Source organism: Marmota marmota, unplaced genomic scaffold (genome assembly GCF_001458135.2).
Source record: "Marmota marmota marmota unplaced genomic scaffold, marMar, whole genome shotgun sequence".
Taxonomy (NCBI): domain Eukaryota; kingdom Metazoa; phylum Chordata; class Mammalia; order Rodentia; family Sciuridae; genus Marmota; species Marmota marmota.
In genome coordinates, this window is record NW_026000170.1 from 6,234,109 (window position 1) to 6,251,237 (window position 17,129).

At 36.8% G+C, this 17,129-nt stretch overlaps 1 protein-coding gene across 4 annotated transcripts in view; it reads left to right on the forward strand.

Annotated features, from left to right (window-relative positions):
- The window catches only part of Ctnna2 (catenin alpha 2), a 992,415-nt gene that overhangs the window by 756,682 nt on the left and 218,604 nt on the right, over positions 1 to 17,129 (forward strand). For all 4 annotated transcript variants that reach the window (XM_048787429.1, XM_015499866.2, XM_048787430.1 and 1 more), the window contains exon 9: positions 6,093 to 6,245. In XM_048787429.1, coding sequence (XP_048643386.1) covers positions 6,093 to 6,245 — 153 coding nt within the window. The remainder of the gene's footprint in view (positions 1 to 6,092; positions 6,246 to 17,129) is intronic.

The following is a 17,129-nucleotide window of genomic DNA, read 5'->3' on the forward strand; positions in this document are numbered from 1 at the left end:
TATTTTGGTACTGGGGGATTGAACCCAGGGGCACTTTACCCCTGAGCTACATCCCTGGTCCTTTTTTAAATTTTCACTCTGGATCTTGCTAAGTTGCCAAGAGTCTCACAAAGTTGCATCCTCCTGCTTTCGCTTCACAAGTGGCTGGGATTATAGGCATGTGCCACTACTTCCAGATAGGTTTTTTTTTTTAAAAAAAATATTCCTTTTTAACTTTTTCCACCTTCCAATCCATGCTTGAATCATTGAATTAGTGATCTGCTAGACTACTGGGTTTGTTCTTGTTGTTTTCTTGACAGAATCTCACTGTGGTTAAAATACCCAGGTTATCCTCACACTTGTGATCCTCGTGCTTCAACCTCCTGAGTAGCTGGGGCTACAGGTGTGTGCTTCAGTGCTCATCTAAATGTATTCTTTATTTATGGTTTGCTTGTTTTGCTGTTAGTATCTAAATACCTTATATGCATTTGGGGAAATTCCTCATTTCATGAGTCTTTGTATAAGAAGATAAAATGGGCAGAATATTTGCTTTCACAAAATGTTTTTCTCCCAGTACCTCCTTCCTACACCTTTGCTACTTGCTGTAAACATGTGACCCAGAGTCTGTCTCAATATTTCATCTGCCTAAGACTTTGAATCAGAAGTTGTTGACTCAAAGAAACAGGGTGTCTTACAATTTCAGAATTCTGTTGATTATGTGAAGAACTAAAGGAACCATTTTTTTTGTTTCTATTAGCCAAAATTTATTTCTACTGCATGAGACTGTGAACTGAATAGGTAGAATAGGGCTTCTAAGGAAGTGTTCCTCAAACTTTATTGAGCAGAGGAATCAACTAGGTATCTTATTTGGTTGGTATCTTGGGTTAGCATTGTAATAAGCTCCCAGGAAATAGCAGTGAGGCTAACCTGTGACCTACACTTTAAGTAGAAAGGATCTAGAGAAAGAAAGGCAGGTTGAAAGGCAGAATTGGCAGAGAAAGGAACACAACCAATCACCACCAACAGCAAAACTCTGTTTCAGGGTATTCTAGTTAAAATCAGGTAAGCCACGTCCTATAATAAAACCAACATGTTCAAAGGCTCTGACAAAATAAAATTGCATTTCTTATTCATGTAACAATACTGGGCAGTAACAGGATATTGGGTAGTTCTCCTTCATGCATTCTGGAGCCCAGGTTGATTGTGGGCAGATCTCAAGTCACCTTGGGGGCCATCTGCATTCCACCCAGACAGAAATAGGAAAGAATATGGAGACATATACATGAGACATGTTTACTTAAAAAATATTAGAAAATAAAACATGTAAAAAAATCCAAACCCAATATAACGTATAGTGTATTGAATTAGTATTATACAAATGTTCTTGTAATCCAAGAAATAGAATTCTGCCAACTTCTCTAGAAGCTCACCTCTCTATCACCAAACACAGACACAGCCCCTATGTCCCTCAAAAAGTAAAGTATCCTGGCTTTTAGAATAATCACTTTATTATATTTCTTTGTTTTCTCATCCAAATGCATATCTTTAGATGATACAATTTAACCTGCAATGTGGGTATAATATGTCTCTTAGTCTCTCAGAATCTCTTGTATGCCCTTCCATTCCTTTCTTTGGCTAATGATCCATATGCCATGGAGCCTAGGTTGTTTGCAAGTTTTCTGATTTGTTTTTTTCCGATTGGATATGCAATTCTGTATGCTATTCTGTCCTCTGTATTTTCTGCATATCGCCAAAAGCATCCAGGTTTCAAATTTCATCCCTTTGACAAGACCATATTGGGGATTGTGCCATTTTTGTAGAAGGCATATTCTGATCATCCCATTTTGGGGAAGTTTTCAACCACTAATATCCATTGCCTAGATTTATTATTTCATTGGGGATTGCAAAATCGTGATTTTCTAATTTTATCTTTTTTTTTCACATATTGGAAAGAATAAGTTCATAAACAAATCTTTTCCTCATTATCCAAAATTCCCATGTAGACAGGAAAGGCAGGACATGTTCTTGACGCTTTCAAGATAAATGACATGGACTTTTGTCACTTGTCATCTTCTGAAGGTGACCAATTAATTTTTCTCTCTTTTTCTTCTTTAGTCATTATAAACTCATGAATTAAATCATATTTGGTGAGTTTTAATCCACTGAAAATTTAACCTTTTGTGAAGCTCCTCTTTGGCTTGTGGGAGTCCCTTGGTTGTTTTAACAAGACCCTAGAATTCTGATAGCTGTTTGCTATTTGATATGACAAGCTAGTTCAGGGTTTCTAGTGTATTCCCAGCCTCCGAGTACCTGGAATCAGCCATTTCTCCAGGAAGCTCTGGTTTCTCAGTGTGTAAAATTGTACTTTGAAATATTCATCACTACTAGGCTGGCCACTGTTGGCAGGCTGTTTCATTGGACAAAACTGAGAAAGAGTCTGCAAGTGTTTTCAATTTAAAATCCCATGTATTCAAATGTTGGCAAGATGTGGAGAGAAAGAAAACCTTCAACACTCTTGGTGGGAATGTAAATTGGTAGAGTCATTATAGAACACAATATGGAGGTTCCTCAAAAAATTAAGAATAGAACTACTATTTAATTCAGCAATCCCACTTCTAGGTATATATCTGGAAGAAATTAAATCAGTATCTTAGATATCTTCACTCCCTGCTTCACTGCAGCATATTCTTTTATATTCTATTCTCTTTCTCCTCCCATTTTTACAGTGTTGTAATGTCTTAATTACATCGTCATAGTGTACAGACATTCCATACTGAACTCTTGAATTTAGCCATTATTTATTCTTAGTTCTTTAAATAAGTATATATCTAATGCTCACTGCCAATTCTTGTGTTGAAATTTTTCTAGTTATTTTGAATCTTAAAATTCATTCTCTAATGCATTCCCTCAGAAAGGCTCATGGGAACAACATCCTCTGGGTTCTTGCATGTTATTATTTTTTTTTCTGTGCCTTATGTCCTTTAAAGGCAGTTTTGCCAGCTATAAAATTCTTAGCTCTCATTTTCTTTCCTTGAGTATCTTAAATACAGTACTCTATTTGCTTTTGACATAAAGCAATTGCTGGGCCAAAAAATATGATGTTATTTAATTCTCCTTTATAAAACATAGTCTCTATTCACTAAACTTCATAAGGATTATTCTGCCCCTCCCCATTTTCTTTAGAATCCAGTAGCTTTATGGGAATATATCTTGGCTGATAGTTATGAGTCATTCTTCTTGAGTACATATGTTATTTCAGAATGTAATATTTTCACTGTGCGTAGTGGCACATGCCTGTAATAGCAGCAACTCGAAAGCTGATGCAGGAGGATCACAAGTTTGAGGTCAGCCTGAACAATTTAGTGAGACCCTTTCTCAAAATAAAAAGGATCCATGGTAAAATATACCTAGGTTCAATTCCCAAGGAAAAAAAAAAGAATGTAATATTTAAATGTTTTTAAATTTAAAAGATACCATTTTATTTGAGAAATAATTATTTCATGTCTTTCAAGTATAATGTAATTTTATAGAAGTGCAATATATTTGAAGTGATTAAATCAAGCTAATTATTATCTCCACTATCTTACATACTGAGTTTTTCTGTTTCTATGGTGAGAATATTGAAAATCTACTATTTTTGCAGTTTTGTAGTATATGACACATTATTAAAATGTGGTTTTCAATGTATACATGTGCTCAGGAAAGTTTTCATTGGTTGTAATTGTTAGTTTGTTCTGATTTTTTGTTTTTATTTTCTTCTTCAGGGACCCCTGATAGCCATATATTGAATTTTCTTTGCCTGTCTTTAAGACTTGTCAACCTTTCTGTTCTTTGTTTGTTTGTTTTTCATTTCTTTTGGATTTATTTATATTTTCTCCTTTATTTATGTTAAGCCAATTGTGGCTGTTTGTTTTTGTTCAATCTTTTTAAAAATGATTATTCATTCATTCATTCATAATTCTTCCTTGAGTTTTAAGACCTATTCTCAGTGTTTCTTTCTGTAGTTTATGTTGTTCATTTGTACATCTTTTCATTACAGTTCTTTAATTAAAAGGTCATTCTAGACAATTTAGTGAGACCCTTTCTTAAAATAAAAAGGGCTGGGGATATGGCTCCATGGTAAAACATACCTGGGTCCAATTCTTTAATTAATTTGAATAGTTACAGTTTTTAGTCTATTTTATAGCCATTTTAATAGATTATTCCATTTTGTAGGTATGCTTTCAACGTGTATAGGGAAATGATATTTCTTATTCTCATTTTTCTTATAACTTTGTATGAAATTTAACCTTGGTTTTTAATTTGCTTACATTTGTGAACATAATCTTTTTGAAAGTTTAAGATGTACTAAGCTTGATGTACTTGCTGTTCTAGCATCACAGAGCTCTCACTTCCATTATTTTTGTATGGAGAGTAAAAAATAAGGTGGCTTGATTGGGGAGATAACTTGGCTGTGCTCATACCCCCACTTGATAAATTTTTTTTTCTCTGTTTTCTCTGCCAAGTTCGTTTCATATAATATATTATATAAAATTATATATATAGCTGTTGATGGACCTTTATTTTATTCACTTATTTATATACAATGCTGAGACTTGAACCCAGTGTCTCATATATGCTAGGCAAGCGCTCTACCACAGAGCCACTGAGCCACAACTCCAATCCCCAAGTTCATTTCTGATTCCACTTCCAATATGAGTCCTGCCCCAGAAGACAGCCAGGGCAGCTTAGTTTCAATTGTTTGGGTCCCTGTCTCTTTCAGGACTTCTTACTGTAGGTTGTCCCTTGTCACCCTATGATTGTAGGTAGGCAAGTTTTCTAACTTGCCTAAGTACCAGCTTGTTTATTTGACAAACTGCTTAAGAATATTCCCTATCTCATAGTGTTAGTGTAGGAATCAATGATATAATCTGTAGTGCTCTTAACTGAGTGTTTGCCATAGCACATATACCCTAAAAAAATATGAGCTCACCAATAACAAACATTATTCCCAGGCAGTAGTGTAATACATTTTGCCAAAGGAGTAACTATGTAAGATTAACTCTACATAGGCTTTATTATATTTTATATGATGAATTGTCACATTTAGTTCAGAGTTAAACTAAACCATCTTATGCACAAATATATCTATGCCTGATGATAATTAATATAAAAGGAATTTAAGTTTATTAATAGTTCTCCTTCTGACCAATAACAAACATATATATATATATATATGTTTATATAATATATGTATATATATATATGTTTATATATATATAAAACCTTATCAAAGATTTACCTGTATATACCTGGATAGGTATATTTGTTTGGAAAACATACGTATTGTTTACCATTTTCTCTTTGCTTATTTTTAATTGTATTTCATATACATTCAGATATTATGAGTGAAATAGCATCAAGATGATTGTTTAGGACAGTTTTATTTTATTTTCATGCAGCTGCCCTGCTTCTTATTTTAACAATGTGGGAATGATGTATAATTATGCGTTGTTGGAAGATTTGGGTTTGTTTATACTTATTACCTTGAAGAACTATTGTAGGTTTTTCTTTCTGGAGCATAGCAACTATATCACCATAGTATCTGGGCAGAAACACTTTTTGAGATTTCTAGATGTTTCCTGCTTCTACTCCTGTGAAGCATAAAAGCTGGGTCTAGAAAGGGCAGGAGACTGCATCGTGGTAAAGGATTAGGAGTGGCTTCAAGGTTCAGTTCTTCATCCAAATTTCTTCCCACTGGCTGGTTGATGGCTACCTTGCTCCTTTTCTAAGAAGTTGGAGTTCTTAAACTATATGTGTTATGATTTCAGACTTTATTGGGTCAATTCACACATGGACATCCATCCACCATCATTGTGTTTTTCTTTGATGCCATAAGCACTGGGAAAATTAAAAAGAAAGAGTTGGAACATTATTTATTTTATTTGTTTATTTTTATGTCATGCTAAGGATCGAACCCAGTGCCTCACATGTGCTAGGGTAGCACTCTGCCACTGAGCAACATCCCCAGCCCTGGAACATTATTTACATAGTAATGAGATGGACAATAGTTTAGAAAAAAATCAAAATTCTGTCCCTTAATTGTATGTCTTTTGTTTTTGTTTTAAATATAGCTTCGGAAAGCAGTGATGGATCACATATCTGATTCTTTCTTGGAAACCAATGTCCCTTTGTTGGTTCTCATTGAAGCTGCAAAGAGTGGGAATGAAAAGGAAGTGAAGGAATATGCCCAGGTTTTCCGTGAACATGCCAACAAGCTGGTGGAGGTAAGTCTGGAGAGCTCGAGGACTGGAGTTGATTGACATGTGGTACATATGATATAAAGTTGATCTCTACATGTGCCTTGGGGATTTTCAAAAGACAGATCTTCTACAGTTTTCTTACAAAAATAACATATGAAAAACTTGGTTTCCTTTACCTTCTGATTACTATACCCCTTTCCAAGGACATAGGCTATTAGTAATCTCACCTCTCTGTAGCTCATAACTCTAATCTTGCTGTGAAACATATGTGACAATTTTCCTGAACAATAGGCAGAGGTGGAAACTGAAGGTGGAAGGACTCTCCCAAATGCTGAATGCCTGGTTTGATTTGAAGGAGAATTCAAACTGCCAAATGGAGGCAGAGCACGCTGAAACTATTTCTTACTCCTTATTTCCCTGTCCACGCTGAGAAGTGAAGCCGATTAGCTGGCCCCTACTGTGACTATGTGGGAAAAACAAAGAAACAAACAAACCCAAAACCCACTTCTCTCAAATAGATGTTTGGATTCTTGGCAAAAGATCTTGGGGCAGTACTAGTGCTAGTTCAGGGTCAGAAGTATATTTTATGTGTTCGGGAAATCTGTGGGAGTTGCTTCTTAAAAGCAAAATTGTACTGTGTCAAAGAGTCAAAAGAATATCATACAAGGGAAATGATAACTAGGCTGCTTGTATTTAGAAGCTGAATGCCAACAGCTTGGTACAGGTGGGATTAGTGATGTGAGGCTAAATAGAAAATAAACATGTTAAACAGCAAAATGTTTGTGTGACAAAAAAAGAGCCAAGGAGGGGTGGGGAGCCTGGCAAATCTAGGGAATGATTTTAAGACCAGGTTAAAACTTTTACAGGTTCTGAGTACTTGGCATTATCCCTATCACTGTGGTGAATCTCACTTTGATTCATAATAAAATAAAATCACTCAAAATGATAATTTGCATTCAAGCTGAAATGAAAATAAATTTCTCTTGTTTTCTTTGGGTAGCAAAGTTCAGTTCTTAATAATGCATTTCACTAAATATAAAATCCTCTCTGTTTTTCTTGGAATGGCTTATTAGGGTGGGTGCTCTATTTAGTTGTACCCCAAACACCTGCTGAATTTGCTCTAGCTAATCCAGCACTGCTGGTGCTGGTGCGGCTGAAGACACCCAGCCAGCAGGAAGGCTTACATCAAACCCAGAGTCCTACACCAAGTCCCTTGGTCCCTAGGACCAGGTTGACTCGTCCCAGGTGACATCAGTGAGAATTTCTATGTGCCAATTTTACTCCACAGTAATGGAGCCCCCTGAATTTCCTACCATAACCCAATATCTCAGGACAACATGCCTAGAGCTTAAAATAGGTGCATACTTATAATATCAAGAGTCTTTCTGGCTCTTTCTCCATCCATAAGGCAAGTGTTCCATCACATTTCACATTCTGCCAACATGATTCAGACATTCACTTGTCTAATGGAAAACCCAGAGCCTTTCCTAAGGATGACCTTGAAAGCTTTGACCACTTCCATGTTTTGAGAAGAAGAAGGTACAGAAAGAGCAGGTTGGGGTCAGGAGAGAGAGGAGGAAGAGGAAAAAAAAGTAATGCCAAATGACAAAGTAATAATTATTCACATGTAATAAAATAACATTAGCTGATCAATATACCATATACCATCTCATCTATAGAATTACCTTTTTATAAAACAATTGCAGAAATTATAGAAGTGCTAATAAGTGGTGTGTTATAGGCACTGTGGAAAAGAAAACGGACAAAGAACTTTCAATTTTGTGATAAGCATCTACTTTCATTATCATCAGTGAATTTCTGAAACTCTCTGGGTAGCCTTAGTCACACATTGGAAATTTTAACTTGATGCTCTGTACAAAAATACAAGGCCAGGGTCAAAGAGCCACCTCTTGTTCTCATTCTCCCTTCTCCTGCAGTAGACCCTGGTCACATCCACTATTTTCCTTATTCCATTTCTAGGCCCTACTAGTAGTAAGTGAATCCAGCCACTGGGGGTGATCTTGGGTTCTCACCTTATGGCCGAAGCAGAAATCTCAGGTCAGCCAGAGCCCACGTTCCAGAAAACTGTCCCTTTCAGTTCTTTGTTTCATTGCATCATTTTGGAATGTCCCCATGTCCAAAGAAAGGCAGGAACTAGTGTGTGAACTGGGTTCTGTTTGGCCCAAGAGTTTACGTTCTTCAAATAGGTTCTGCATTGCTGGTGCAATATATGCCAAAAACTTTGAAATTCTGGGACAAGTGTGTTACCCTTTTTCTACTTTTGAAAAGTGTTTTTGTGGACTTGGGTACCATTCTGAGGGTTTTTTTTTGTTTGTTTTTTGTTTTTTTTCGATAGTTTCTGTATATATAATGTGAAAAATGTGCATGATATATTGATTTTATATCCATTGGCCTTGATTCATTTACTTATTAATTCTAAAAGCTTGCTTTTTAAATAGTCTTTTCAGATTTTCAAATTATGACAGCATCATTTCTCCTTTGTAAATCTTTATATCCTGCTTTTGCCTTTTTTTATTGTACTGGCTAAGGCCTCCAGTACAATATTGTGTAAATAGAAATTTTTATTGCCAGATCTTAGTGAGAAAATTTCACTATTTTACCATTAATTATACGATTTTCTCCAGATTTATTGCAGACAAGTTAGTTCTATTACTCATTGGCTAAGAGGGTTTTTTTGTTTGTTTGTTTTTGTTTTTAAGTTTTGAGTAAATGTAGAATTGTGTCAACATCTTTCTATATTTTTGAAGACAATAAGTTTTCTTAATTCTTCACTGTTATTAGTATCAAAGTTATGCTTTTCCTCAAAAAATAATTTAGAATTATTCCTTCTTTCTATTTTTTGCAAGTGAATGTGTGAATCTGGAATTATGTTTTTTTTTTTTTTTTTTTAAATATCCGGAGGTCTTCACTCATAAAGCAAAGTGAGCCTGGAGATTTATTTGAAGAAAGATGTAAAAACATAAGACTATTTAAATTTTTTATTTCTTTGGGAGTCAACTTTATTTTATACCAGGAATTTTTCATTTTTATTTAATTTTCTAATGTAAGTCAGAAAATTGTCTATACTAACCTTATAATTTTTATTTAATGTGTAGAGATCTGTGTTCCTCTTTCTTTCTTTTACTCTTCACATTGCTAAATGGTGTCTTTTCTCTTTTCTTGATTAGTTTTTCAAATGGTTTATAAATTTATTCATATTGTCTAAAAAATGAGCTTTCATTTTTGCAGATTTTATCTTCTATTTTATTTATTTCTGTTCTCATCTTTACATTTCTTTTTTCTGCTTTGTCCCAGTATAACTTGCTGTTCATTTTCTAAATTATTGAAATAGATGATCACATTGATTTTTATTTTGCCTTCTTTATTTTAGTAATAAATGCATTTAAATCTATAAATTTCATGCTTAAGTCTGGTTATTTTCTACTGACCTAATTTTTAGCTCACTCATCCATCTGTGTTCAATATAGTTGAAACTTATCTATTGAGTTCTGTTTTTTTTTCCCCAAGAATTTCTAGTTGGTATTTCTCCTCATCCTTCTGAAATAATTCCAGTTCTCTAGCAGAATTCATTATCAATTATCTCCTTTAAATATATTAATCACAATTATTTAAAATAATTAATTTTCCCTCATCTTCAGCATCCTGCTAACTCAGATAAACACCCTCAGCCTGAACCTGTACATATGATCTCTTCCTTAAAACAAGGACTTCAGGGTCCCCTAAGTCCCTAACCACCCCACATGTGACATCCATTTCCTGCTTATTCAAAGCAAAATACAGAGAAAATGAAGCAGTAAATAATGGCCTTCTGGCTTTTCGTCCTTTTCTATGGCCACAGGACCCTGTCTCAGAGGGTTTCCCCACCTTCGCCAAAGAACTCCAATATTTGGATAAAAGTGTTTCTGTTTTGTGGTGGCCACAAGATAGGGCAAAGCCCATGTCCCCAGAGTTGCCCTGGATATTGGTGGTAAGAATGCATCACATCCACCAAGAGGGCATTAACACATTTATTACTTCTATAAATGTAAGGGACTTTTAGGGGCAGCAGACAGCTAGCATCCACTCTAGTGCTTGATGGTTTGATCAAAGAGAATGAGTGCCTTTGTTTTTTGTCATGTTAGGGTGTGAGACTGTGGTCTGGATTTCTACATGGGGACTAGGATATAAATAGTTTGAATTTCCCTAGTAGCACCCCCCTACCCGATGTGGACTTTGCTATTTTCTTGTCCATTTGGGGGTCAAGAAGGAAAAAAGGGAAAGGTGGCATTTAAAAACTGTCAGCAAACATTCAAAGTGGAGTAAGACAGTTAGTTAATAATATCTGTCCTATTTCACTGATGACTGAAATGTGCCATGATGTATATGACTGAATTTGTGCTTGTTTAAGTAAACTATTGTGGGACTCTATGAGGCTTTCAAAATGGAGACAGACTTTATTACACTGTCTGAGTTTATTATTTGATTTCTCATGATTGTGTTATTTATTTTTTAAATTTTTAATTTGTTTTAATTAGTTATACATGACAGTAGAATGCATTTATGCACTTTGATACATAGATGGGATATAATTTTGCATTTTTCTGAGTGTACATGTTGTAGAATCATATTGGTCATGCAGTCACATATATACATAAAGTAATAATGTCTGTTTCATTCTCTTTCCTATCCCTATATCCCCTCCCTTCACTTCCCTCTACCTAATCTGAGATAACGCTATTCTTCTCTAGTGCCCCGCCACCTTATTTTGAATTAGTATCTGCATATTAGAGAAAACATTTGGCCTTTGGTTTTTCTGGATTTGCTTATTTCGCTTAGCATGATATTCTCCAATTCATCCATTTACTGGAAAATGCCATAATTTAATTTTTTAAAGCTGAGTAATAGTCTATTGAATATATATATATACCACATTTTCTTTATCCATTCATTTACTGAAGTACACCTAGGTTGGTCCCATAGTTTAGCTATTGTGAATTGAGCTGCTATAAACATTGATGTGGCTGCATTACTGTAGTATGCTGATTTTAAGTCTTTGGGGTATAAACTAAGGAGTGGGATAGCTAGGTCCAATGGTGGTTCCATTCCAAGTTTTCTGAGGAATCTCCACACTGCTTTCCATAGTGGTTGTACCAATTTGCAGTCCCACCAGCAATGTATGAATGTACCTTTTTCCCACATCCTCGCCAACATTTATTATTGCCTGTAATCTTTTTTTTCAAGTTATTTGTGTGATTGTAACAGCATGATATTTATTAACAACCTTTCTTTATTGGAATCTCCAAAATTAATCTTGTATTTTCCATCTTCACCCAAATCCTGGCTCACACCATGGTAATACTGTGTGTCAGAAGATAAATTGGTATAGATTTTGTGTTTAACTTTCAGATGAAAGGACAGGACTATGGAAGTAATAGACCAGATTTTCTGAAAGCATGGGCTATGGTGCCAGGTCCCCTGACTTAGGGTCTGGATCTATTAAATATTAGCTGTTTGAACATGGACAACTTTGGGCCTTTCAATGATGTATCATAATAGGGCTTATTTTGAGAACAGAATGGGTCAGTACAGCAAAATGAAGGTCTGATATTGCCTGTGTTCTTGATGATTGCTTTTCTGACAGGAGTGACAAGAAATCTTAGTGTAGCTTGATTTGCATTTCTCTAATTGCTAGAGTGTTATTTATTTTTAATATACCAGCAATATTTAATAATTTAATTTTTAATGGATACATAATAATTCTACAGGATCATGAGGTCCAGCATCATGTTTCAATACATGAATGCATTTTGTAATGATCAAATCAAGGTAATTAGTATATCCATCACATCAAACATGTATCTTTGCGTATGAGGAGGGGAGAATTCAAAATCCTCATTTCGCTGTTTTGAAATGCATATATGTTTTAGTCAGGTTTTTCGATGCTGTGACTAAAGGACAATTATATAGGAGGCAAAGTTTGAGGACTCATGGTTTCAGAAGTCTTAGTCCATAGAAGGCCAGCTCCATTGCTCAGGGCTCGAGGTGAGGCTGAACATCATAGTGGGGTGTGTGGCAGAGGGAAGCAGCTCCCATCACGGTGATCAAGAAGCAGAGGGAGAGACGCCACTCTCCAGGTACGCATATGCACCCAAAGCCATGCCCCAGTTCCCACCTCCTCCAGCCACACCCTCTCACTTCAGTTAATCCCATCCAGGATTAACTCGCTGATTAGGCTAAGGCTATAACCCAATCACTTCTCCTCCAGACTTTCTTGCATTGTCCCACATGTGAGCTTTCAGGGGACACCTCATATCCAAACCATAACATTATGTCACCCTACTGTGCAATAGAGCACTAGAACTTTTTTTATTAACTATAATTTTGTACCCATTGAAGCTTCTCCAATCTTTGGAATGAATGGCAAATATTTGTAGGGAAGAATACGGAAGGTCTGGATGTTTTCTCTCAAAAAGGATTCACCTTATCCTGCGTACGATAACAGAGAGGCAGACCATTTCAATCCAATCAATTAAATACTGAAGTGAGTTTGTAGGTTTTTTTAATGTATAGTTTACCTTTCTTTTACCACAGTCCTACAGAATAATATTTTAGGGTTGCCAATTTATCTTTTGGATAGTATCAGAGATATTATACCTCATTTATAAATCAGGAATTCCAGACTTAGGAGATTGCTGAAAACTCTTAAGACTGTCTTCCCCTCTCAACAGCTACTTTCCTTCTGATTTCTTGGTTTCTCATTACTTTTTCCCTTCCTTTCCTTTCTTTTCCTGCTTTCTCTTTGTTTATTTATTTTGAAGTACGGGGCACTGAACTTAGAGTACTCTACCACTGAGTCCCAATCCATGTTCTTTTTATTTTTATTTTGAGACAGTGTCGTGCTTCGTTGCTGAGGGTCTTGATAAGTTGCCCAGGCTGGCCTTGAATCTGAGATCCTCCTGCCTCAGCCTCCTGAGTAGCTGGGATTACAGGTGTGCACCACCACGCCCAGCTTCGTTTCTCTTTAAACACTAAAAATGAACACATCCTTGGAGGCTGAGTGGAGTGACATATGGAACACTAGTTTCCTCTCAAGGAGCATCTCTTATGAATATAGTCTAAAGTTTTACTTCTGACAGCTCTCTGGTGCTTTCCAGAAAGTTATTTTTACTGTGTATTTGTAGTTCTCAGCAGAAGAGGGTGTCTCTTGTTGACTACTCCATTATGTCTAGAAGTGGAAATCCCTGAAAGAGCTGATTGAAATGTTTGTACGGTTTCTTTCTTTTTTTTTTCTTTTTAATGTTTTTGTTAATATTTATAGTCAGAGATCCATTTATTCATTGCAAATATCAGGCTTCTGTACCTGAAATGAATACCTAAGTCAATAAAAACAGTTATGACTCAACTGAAATAATGAGCGTGAAGCCCTGTCTACTTCCTGCAGCTCCTTCTATAGGGTCTCTTCTCCTCATGGGGTACAATCTCACCCCCTACCAGGACACACCTGCTTGAGAACCCCCAATGAACCCCTCAATTTCCAATAATGTAAGTTGTATAAGAGTCATTTGGAAAATTTTGAATGAAGACTACATGAATACATGAAATAATATATAAATTAATGATATATAAATTAATATAAATAATATATAAATTAATAATATATAAATTAATTTTAGTCCCTCAGCATTTCTTTTCTTTGTGGGGGGGCAAAGGATTGAATTCAGAGGCACTCAACCACTGAACCCATCCCCAGTTGTTTTTTTCTATTTAGAGACAGGGTCTCACTGAATTTGTAGTGCCTTGCTGATGCAGATACTGGCTTTGAACTTGAGATCCTCCTGTCTCAACCTCCTGAGCAGCTGGGATTACAGGTGTGCACCTCTGCACCCGGCTTCTCCAGCATGTCTTGACTGTTGTGTTTAATTATAGTATGTTCAGTTTTCCATCTTTTTTTTTTTTTTTTTGGCAGTACTGGGTTTGAACTCAGGGCCACTCTACTGCTGAACAATATTCTCAGTCCTTTTTGTTTTTTTAATTTTGAGACAACATCTCACTGATTTGCCAAGAGCCTCACAAAGTTGCTGAGGCTGTGCCTCAAACTTGGCGATTGTCCTGCCTCAGCCTCCCAAGTTGCATGGACTAAAGGTATGTACCATTGCACCTGGCCTCAAGTCATTTTTATAGTTTTTCTTAGTTTTATGTGACATTTTCCCCCAGTTTGGGGTATGGCAGACCATGAAATTGATGCTGTGAAGTGAATGTGGGTTGTCAAAGCCTATTACAGAATGTGTTGATCTTTAGAAAATTCTCAACAAGGATAGCCTCAGTGCAAATAAAATATTAGTAAAATATGAGTAAGAATAGATGATTTGGTTTTTCATAATCACCTTCATGAGGGAAATTCAGGGAGTTTTTGCTTGCTTGCTTTTCTCCACAGTATAAGTAACATTTTACAAAGATTAGATGAACTTGCACAGGGGCCTGTTGATTAGGAGAATTCAACAGGTCTGATATCAAACTTTCTGACCTTTAATGTAAGAAACATAGAAGTTTTATGTCACCCATAGGACGGAGTAAAATAAATGTTAGTCATTTCCCTTCATCTCCAGAATCCAGTCCCTTGGAGGGTTACCTAAGGACTTCAGGATGGGGCCAACGCAGAGTGTGCTCAGCTGATCAGAGGACACCTGTTGCACCTCATTTCCAAGCAAATTGAATGGAATTTTGGAGAAATGGAATGCAAATTATGGCAACTCAGTACCAAAATAATGTGGTCTGGGTGGGAGTAGAGTGGATGTAAATCGGGGGCAAAATATGCATCGAAGCAATGAGAATAAAAGCTCATCTTGGGAATGAGATGCGAAACCAATACAGCTGTTTTGAGTCTCCAGACTTGTTTCTTTTCCTTCCATTGCTCAACTGCTCTATCAACCTGCCAGCTCTTCCTTCTCCCTGTCCCTGTTGCCATACAACAACCACAGAGGCTCCCAACAGGCTTCTCTGCTTTGTTGGGTCTCCTTCAGCCCCTTCTGCACCCAGCCATGCATGAACTGACTTGTAAGACTGAGACACACACCATGCAATGTCCCTGCCAGAAACCATTCAAAAACTCCCTGTGTTTCTCAGGTAGAAACCAACATTGTAAAGAAAACTTCATGACTTCCCTGATTTAGCCCTCTCTTCAATCTTCAGGCTCACCATTCCTCCTTTTGCAGGCTCAATGACATATAGCACCTTTGGTTTGTTGAATGTCCCCTGTTCCCTCCCACCCTAGGCCTGAGCTTGTATTGTCCCTTTCCTGGTGTACTCCCTACTCTACCCATTTTCATTCATCCTTCTACTTTTAGCCTGAACATGTTCCCAAGCAGGATCAGGTCCCTGCATTTTTCACTGTCACTGCATTCCATTTTCTTTAGAATTGTATGCACAGAGCTCTACAGCTATGTGCTATGACTCCTGCTAGCTGCAATTCTTTTAGGGGGAAAAACATATCTAATTGATTCCTAACTACAACTCCAGAACTAGCTGGGTGCCTACATAAAGCAGGTATTCTATAAATAGATGGTACCTAAAGAATAAATAAGATAATAAATGCAGCCAGCAAGGTTGCTAGCTTTTTGGCCCCTGAGGTAATATATTTTAATAGTATGGCTGCAGGATGCTAAGGGTCACCTTAGGGATCAGCAATAAAGAGGCATTGTGCCTGTTTAATTCACTAATTTACTACCAAGGAGGAATTTCAGGTCTCAGAGGAACTAATGTGCAGTACTCCCATCTCTACTGAGTAGAAGAGACTCCTGAGAAATTTAAGTAACTCTCTCAGGCTGCTCCAGAGGTAATGCTCCCAACTCCACTCTCATTTCTTCCCTGCCCGCTGTCTGACAAGCATGCTTTTGTTCTCAGCCTTGGTTACAGTGGATATGAGAGAGTGTGCTGGTTCTGACACAGTGAGGTCCAGAATCAAGGCTGTGGCCATGATGCATTAGGAGATCTCAGTCCCCTGCTTCATCCTCTTAACTCCATACTTCCTGGTAGCTGCTCTCTATGAAAGATGAGAAGCTACACCTGTTAGAGATCCACAACTTGAAAACAAGAGACAAACCCTAATATTCAGAATCACTTCTTTTTTTTTAAATTTTTTATTGTTGGTTGTTCAAAACATTACAAATTTATTGATATATCATATTTCACACTTTGATTCAAGTGGGTTATGAACTCCCATTTTTACCCCATATACAGATTGCAGAATTACATCAGTTACACATCCATTGATTTACATATTGCCATACTAGTGTCTGTTGTGTTCTGCTGCCTTTCCTATCCTCTACTATGCCCCCTCCCCTCCCCACCCCTCGCCTCCCCTCTTCTCTCTGTACCCCCTCTACTGTCATTCATTTCTCCCCCTTGTATTATTTTTCCCTTTCCCCTCACTTCCTCTTGTATGTACTTTTGTATAACCCTGAGGGTCTCCTTCCATTTCCATGCAATTTCCCTTCTCTCTCCCTTTCCCTCCCACCTCTCATCCCTGTTTAAGGTTAATCTTCTTCTCCTGCTCTTCGTCCCTACTCTGTTCTTAGTTACTCTCCTTATATCAAAGAAGACATTTGGCATTTGTTTTTTAGGGATTGGCCAGCTTCACTTAGCATAATCTGCTCTAATGCCATCCATTTCCCTGCAAATTCTATGATTTTGTCATTTTTTAATGCAGAGTAATACTCCATTGTGTATAAATGCCACATTTTTTTTATCTATTCGTCTATTGAAGGGCATCTAGGTTGGTTCCGCAGTCTTGCTATTGTGAATTGTGCTGCTATGAACATCGATGTAGCGGTGTCCCTGTAGCATGCTCTTTTTAGGTCTTTAGGGAATAGACCGAGAAGGGGAATAGCTGGGTCAAATGGTGGCTCCATT